The sequence below is a fragment of the Triticum dicoccoides genome, chromosome 4B (genome assembly GCF_002162155.2).
Source record: "Triticum dicoccoides isolate Atlit2015 ecotype Zavitan chromosome 4B, WEW_v2.0, whole genome shotgun sequence".
Classification (NCBI taxonomy): domain Eukaryota; kingdom Viridiplantae; phylum Streptophyta; class Magnoliopsida; order Poales; family Poaceae; genus Triticum; species Triticum dicoccoides.
This window is the reverse complement of record NC_041387.1, coordinates 87,396,911-87,403,895: the sequence shown is the minus strand read 5'-3', so window position 1 is coordinate 87,403,895 and position 6,985 is coordinate 87,396,911. Positions and strand designations below refer to the sequence as shown.

The 6,985-nt window shown below is 43.7% G+C and overlaps 1 protein-coding gene and 1 long non-coding RNA gene across 3 annotated transcripts in view; one reads left to right on the top strand and one right to left on the bottom strand.

Annotated features, from left to right (window-relative positions):
* Positions 1-486: 486 nt before the first annotated feature.
* Positions 487-4,077, bottom strand: LOC119293398. Its single transcript, XR_005143044.1, has 4 exons — positions 3,995-4,077; positions 3,265-3,448; positions 1,006-1,048; positions 487-775 (listed from the first exon to the last, which is right to left on the bottom strand). It is a non-coding gene; the product is annotated as an uncharacterized LOC119293398 (long non-coding RNA).
* Positions 4,078-5,045: 968 nt separating this feature from the next.
* The window catches only part of LOC119295187 (putative protease Do-like 14), a 6,457-nt gene continuing 4,517 nt past the window's right edge, over positions 5,046-6,985 (top strand). The window contains exons 1-3 of one of the 2 annotated variants that reach the window (XM_037573544.1): positions 5,046-5,266; positions 6,324-6,506; positions 6,595-6,719. In XM_037573544.1, coding sequence (XP_037429441.1) covers positions 5,074-5,266; positions 6,324-6,506; positions 6,595-6,719 — 501 coding nt within the window. In that variant the 5' untranslated portion in view covers positions 5,046-5,073. The remainder of the gene's footprint in view (positions 5,267-6,323; positions 6,507-6,594; positions 6,720-6,985) is intronic. The other variant, XM_037573542.1, reaches the window with a different exon arrangement.

Here is a 6,985-nt window from a genome sequence, read left to right as displayed (position 1 = left end):
AGAACGGTAGGATGAGCTACGATTGATCTAGGATATGTGAGGGCAAGGAAATAATGAGACAAGGTGGTGTGGGAACGAGAACCAATGCAACCAAGACGACATGGGATGAGTACGCCGTCTAAGAGCATGGTTAATAGCACAGCCTGCTGCTGGCTATAAGCCCCTGCCACATCATCTATAAAGCCTTCCCACACAATAAGCTGGCTTTTAGGTTGGCTTTAAGATTGACCCTAATAAAGACATGGACATTTAATATTTGCACCTGTTGTGATCCAATACATACAACATCTTTGTGGCCATTTCAATTAGCATATATCTACCATTCACGCCAATAGGATATACCGGATATACCAAAAGAAACTGATCAATATTCAAGCAATTTCAATAATTATGTATACATATATTCCATTCATGTCAATAGAACAGACCAAGGAAAACTAATTAATAAACAAGCAAGAAACAGGTGCGCATAGCACCATGACAAAATAGTTGAACATTGCTTGAGTCTTTCCAAGGAAGCATTAACCAAACATAGAACTAAATAAGACGCCCGGCAAACAAGCCGTTAGTTTTAATCTTGGCGCCGACGATCAACAAACTAATGGCGCATAACACCATGACATCGACACTCAAACATTACACCAGTCTTTTTAAGAAAACATTAACCAAACAAGAGACAATGCAAATAAGCCATTAGTTTTGATCTTGACGATGATAAGTTGGAACTTCAATAGAAAGGAGCGACGAATCCATCTGCGTCAAAAATCTTCAGCCACTGTATGAAAAAATGGAAACAAAGCATATGGTAAATATTTCCGCATGAATGCAAATGATGATGAGATGAAGATGGCATGCTCATGACAGTAAGAGTTGCATTATGATTCACTATTATAGGCTATAACTTCTGTAATCCAACAACTATACATGTTCAGTAAAATCAAGTACATTGCCAATAGGAACAGGAACAAGCTATAAAAGACTAAACTGTAAGTAGAGAATGCATACCAGTAGGTTGCACATGCAGCAGTCACCACGACACGGCATAGTCCTAGAATAAAATGTATGTAAGATATAATGTTGATCCTCCGTTAACAGGAAGGAAAAAAGAATAGTAACATGCAGATGTCAATATCCCACCGTGACTAATTGTGATGCCTATTTTGAGCCCTATGCCAAATATGCTCGACCAGAATATTTTTAAGTTGGTTATGTTGTGGACGAGCATGGATGGTAGCTTTCCTACGCAGTACATCAGCAAAACAAAGATTACCACCAACATTCACTTCAGAGGGTAGAGCAAATGAAGCCCCTGGAATCTCATTCAAGTCAATATGAACGTTAACTTGCTCTCTCTCATCTTCGACTATCATATTGTGGAGAATCACACATGCTCGCATGATCCTTCCAACACTCTTTCTCTGCCATAGTCGTGCAGGCCGGCGAACAATGGTAAAGCGGGACTGCAATACCCCAAAAGCACGCTCCACATCTTTCCTTGCCCCTTCTTGGTACTTGGCAAATAACTTATGTTTATCTGTTTGGGGAAGTGGTATGGTCTTCATGAAGGCAGCCCACTCTGGGTATATACCATCAGCAGGTAGTAACCCGTGCTATACTCATTTCTATTGACTGAAAACTGAACTTGAGGGGCTTCTCCTTTCAAGGCATCAAAAAACAGTGGGGACTAGTTGAGCACATTAAGGTCATTGTTTGACCCAGCAATTCCAAAGAAAGCATGGCAAATACGAAGGTCCTGGGAAGCAACGGCTTCTAGGATCATTGTAGGCACTCCATAATCGCCACGGGTGAATTGCCCCCTCCATGCTAAAGGACACTTCTCCCATCGCCAGTGCATGCAATCAATACTTCCTAACATTCCAGGAAAACCACGAGACTCATTAACCTGAAGCAAGTGCTCAATATCCTCTCTTGTGGGGTGTCGCAAGTATTCCCCGTCAAACACCGCAATCACACCCCGTGCAAACTTGTCCATACACTCTAATGCAGTGGACTTCCCAATCTTCAAGTACTCATCAAGGGCATCTGCAGGGGTGCCATACGCTAGCATGCGCATGGCTGCAGTACACTTCTGCAATGGTGAGAGGCCTATTCGGCCAGAACAATCTGCCCTATAAGTGAAATAGGGAGACCACTGACCAAGGGCATTCACAATGCGTAGGAAGAGGTGTTTATTCATGCGAAATCTTGTACGAAACATACTCTCGTCGTAGAGTGGATCAGCAGCAAAATAGTCCTCCACCAAACGTTCATGAGCACCTCCATGATCCCTTCGAATGATCTTCCTTGGACCACTTCGTCGCTGAGATGATCCAGCTGAAATCCTAGCCTTGATCTTCATCATGAGCCGCTCGGCAAAGGAGTCCAAGACGGTTTGCTCAGCAACATACTCTTCCATGATTTTGGATGGGGCTAGTTCATCAGAGTCATCTGAGTATGATGATGAATCCGACATGGTGGGTGAGGAAGATTGGTTTGTAGGCTGAGCAGGAAGATGAGGTATGGGAAGGAAGATGGGTTTGGGTGGATGAGTCTAAACCTGAGATGGGGCATTATATAGATGTCTCAAGTGTCCTGAGTGTATAATTATGGTTGCATGGTTATCTGGAATGCACTGTAGTTAAGTGTAATTTGACTATTGACGACATGATTTTTTGCACTTCTACATGGTTATCTGGAATGCATTGTAGTTAAGTGTAATTTGACTATTGACTACATGATTTTTTGCACTTTTACATGGTTATCTGAAATGCACTATAGTTAAGTGTAATTTGACTATTGACTACATCTTCTTGTCCGGCTCCACATCTTCTAGGCGTTCCAAATATGCATCCCATTTTGGTTGCTCTTTTAGAACTACCCAACAATGCTCAAACATAAATGGACCGTCTTCTGGGTGATCTGCCTCATAAGTTTGCATTGCCCTCTTCTTTAAATCTGCATCAGATTCACCACTAGCATACAGTGCACTAGCTTCCTTGTAACTCCCACAAAACCATGCAACCCTTTTCTTAATTCTCCCAAAGCGATCCTTCACTTGCTTGACTAGCCTTTCCCTGTTTTTGGGAGTGGTACTATTGTAGACAGCAGCAACTTCGTTCCAGTATTGGTCGTTCTTCTTGTAATTTGATTGGATTGGATCGTTTGAATTATTCAACCAAGCACCAACCTACAATATTACCAAAAGAGGTTTATTCTTCTCCTAGTAATGTAACACATGGAGACCAACATGGAAAAAAAGCTTACCAATCTAAGATCTTCCTCTTTTGTCCACAGCAAGCGCTTTTCAGTCCTTGCACACTCGCCACCATTGGTGGCATCTCCTTTCTTGATTTGTTGCGATGAAGTCCCATTGCTCACAGCTTGGGAAAGGCTTGGCATGTTCTTAAAAAAACCAAGGAACCCACCAGGTGGGTGAGAATCCACTCCCCTACCGAGACAATACTAGATGATCAAACAATCGACTTCATATAACAACAGGGTTTAATAAAAAAAAGACATCACATTTAAGCAAAGAACATTTCATTTGTAATTTTTAAGATTGACTAGGCAGTATTCTAATCTACCGAAATATAAGAAAGGATTTCTTATTACTAGTTAAGTACAGTACAAAGGCCGTCAAGGAGAGACTAAATGTTCAGAGTTTCAAATAAGATGGATACACTTATTTGCTTTCTGATTCTGTCATAACCATTTTTAAATTACAACAGCTGAGCATCATATCATATACATGTGGATTCATATCATACAAAAACACATAGCTGCATATCATGCAAATATTTGACAGTTTGACACCAACAAAGACCATCTGCATGTTCAGAGTTCAGAAAAACAGAAAAACAAATGTATCACATAGCAGGCTAGCATTGCATGACAGTACTAACTAAATCAGATATGTGTAAACAGGTGAACAAATGTATCAAATAGAAGGCTATCATAGCAAGACTGTACTAGTAAACAGGGGGAGAACACATACCATGCTTCTGGATTCAGATCATCAACATTCATGTACCACAAAGGGCCTTGCGTCTGGGGCAGCCAGCATGGTGCAGAGGCCGCCGCTGCCTTTGGTGGCCGTGGGGGGATCGAGGCACCTGGTCCGGGCTGGCGTGGCGGCGGGACGAGGTGCGGCGCCGACGGCGGCGGGACGAGGTGTGGCGCCGACAGCGGGACGAGATGCGGCATCAACGGCGGAACGAATTGAGGCAGCGACGGCGGGACGACCTGAGGCGCCGGCGCACACGTCCTTTTGGACTGCTGGCCCATCTCCTTGATGCAGCGCCGGCGGCTGTTCTAGGGTTTGGGGTGGTGGCGATTTGGGGGAAGCTGGAGACTTTAGAGCTTCGATTTGGCGCGCACCAAGCGATTTGGAGCGAGGGAAAGATGGATTTCGCGCGCGGGGGTGAAAGGAGAAGCGCACAAGGCAAGGGAGACGCACGGGATTGGAAGCGGCGGCGCTAGCGCTCGCATCGGGCTGCAAGCGGGCGGAAGGCTCTCGTGTTCTGTGTCTTAGCCCGGCGCTTCACGAAGAGCCGACTCCTTCTCTCTCCTTTCTTTTTTTCTCTCCAGCTCAGATTTTTGCTGACGTGGACTCCGTTGCAGCCTGCTGAATAGGACTATTGTACTTGCTCTAAGAAGGATAGGTGGAGCAGGGACAAGGGTGGTTGGTCGATAAATAGATTAGACTAGGAGACCCGCTATGCAAGGAGAGAAATAATCGAAATAGCTTGATTGAGGAAGGCGGTGGACACACCAACATGGTTAGAAACTACACACAACACCTTTTAATCAAATGTCACTATATCTTTTTTTTGTCGTGACAACGCAATATTACGCTCCCGGTGCAACGCACGGGCAATTTCCTAGTTCCTCTGAAATTCTTTGAAACCAAATGAGGCCTAAGCGGCGCAGAAAGTCCTCCAGCTTCCAGCCCAAGCTGATACGGCGACCTGTACGGCCCACCATCCTAGAGCAGACAGACCACGCTACATTTCTTCTCCCACAATATTTTTTCTTTTCTCCCAAGTCCAAAGCGATCCTCCCGCACACTCGAGAATGTTCCGCAACCCGCGCCGCGCCGCCCTGCTCCTCGCCGCCGGCGCCGCCGCAGCGGGTGCCGGGCGCCTCCACGACCGCGGCGAATCCGCCACGGTCGTCACCGTGTCTGCCTCCGCGCCGCTCCGCCATCTCCTGTCCACCGCCGCCACGGGGCTCATCTCCAGCAACCCCCTCCTCGCGCCGTGGCAAGGTTCGGTTTGCTGTCGCGTCATCTGCTTGCCTGGGCTAGTTTACGGTTATCACCTAGCATGTTTGAACAGGGTGTCATTAATTCGCGATTATTGGTAACCAGTAGTACTATATCGAATGCTTTGTGGACTGTGGTGCCAACTACCGATGGCTATTAGTTTAAGCTAGCTATTTTTGCAACACAGAACACTTGTTGGAATAATGACACTAGATCATCCTTGCTGATGGTTATTAGTTTCCCCAAATTGGCACTAAAGTCTGCTGCTGAGGAGACAGAGGAAGGGATGTTCATTATGCGGTGGAGACATATGAGGAGGTGGAGACAGAGTTTGAGAGGTTTTAATTTTGATGCATAAAACTAAACGAAATGCAAAAAGCAAAATATATGATTAATTAGCTCTAAATGCAATGAATATAATCATAACGCAGTAAGCAATAGCAAGGAAAGTTCCAAAAAAATTATTGTCGTTCAGATTTTATGGATGGTTAAGGTGATTAGTATCCAAGCGCAACTTGTAGTATTGTTTGTAGAGTGTCGATATAGAATTGCAAATGTAGAATTTCAAATGGCAAAACATATTTATGTATTCTGCTAAAAAATAATTTACTGTTGAAGTTCTTTGCTGGGAAAAGTGTAAGAACATTTCTTGGAAAATGAATTCTGTCTTGGGGCACAACTGTTCTCAAATGATGTGATTGCGGTTTAGCTTCTTTTCTTATATGTTGTCTTAGGGCAGTAAATCCCTTCTTTGTCTGCGGTCATATATCTTTTCCATTTCTACCTTATTACGTGATGATTTCTTGAGAGTACGTAGTAAATGCTATTAATGGATTGCAACTGTTCTGGGCGAGTAGTTTAGCTGAATTGAGGTGTTATCTGGACTCTGGATTCAATGATGTTATATATTAATAAACATAGTTGGAGACCAGTTTGGTGGAGGCCTGCATCTGGACATTAGAACACTATTTGTAAGCACATATATGTCACAGAAATGCTGTGTGTGTTACACTTTGTTTCCCCCAATAATGCCTCATTGTATACAAATTTTTGTGTACAGGGGGTTTCCCTATACTAAACTCTTTTGCATCTGCATCGGTTCCACCCACAAACCCGATCAACCATGCCTCTGGTGGAAACTCTGATGATTCGAGATGTTGCCCAGGATGTCTAGGCAGAAACTCAATTGCCAATGCCGCAGCTGCAGTTGGTCCTGCTGTGGTGAATATTTCTTGTATGCAAGGTGGGAATGTAGCTGCAACGGAAATTGTTAAAACTTATGACCAGTTTCACTAGCTATATGTTGTAAACTTGTGCAATTATTTCTGTAGAAAATGGATGGTTGCGAGAGAAGAGCCTTGGATCAGGGACTATAATAGATCCAGATGGGACCATATTGACATGTGCCCATCTTGTTACAGATTTTCAAAGCACAAAACCAGGTCTAAAGGGGAAGGTTAGTAACTTGGCACTACCAGTACTTTTTGTGTTCATCTTGTGTTATCCATTACGGCTGACATTGCTAATACTGTACAATGCTTATCATTGACAAATGAAACTAGTATTATGATACATGGATATGACTTGTTGAAGTTCTTAAAACACTGGAAAGTCAAAACTCTAACCTGGAGCACCTGTTCCTGGGTGTAAAGGAAATAATAAATCAAAATGCTTTATGGATGTAAATGTATTCTTATGTGCTTACAAACTTTATTTGGGGGG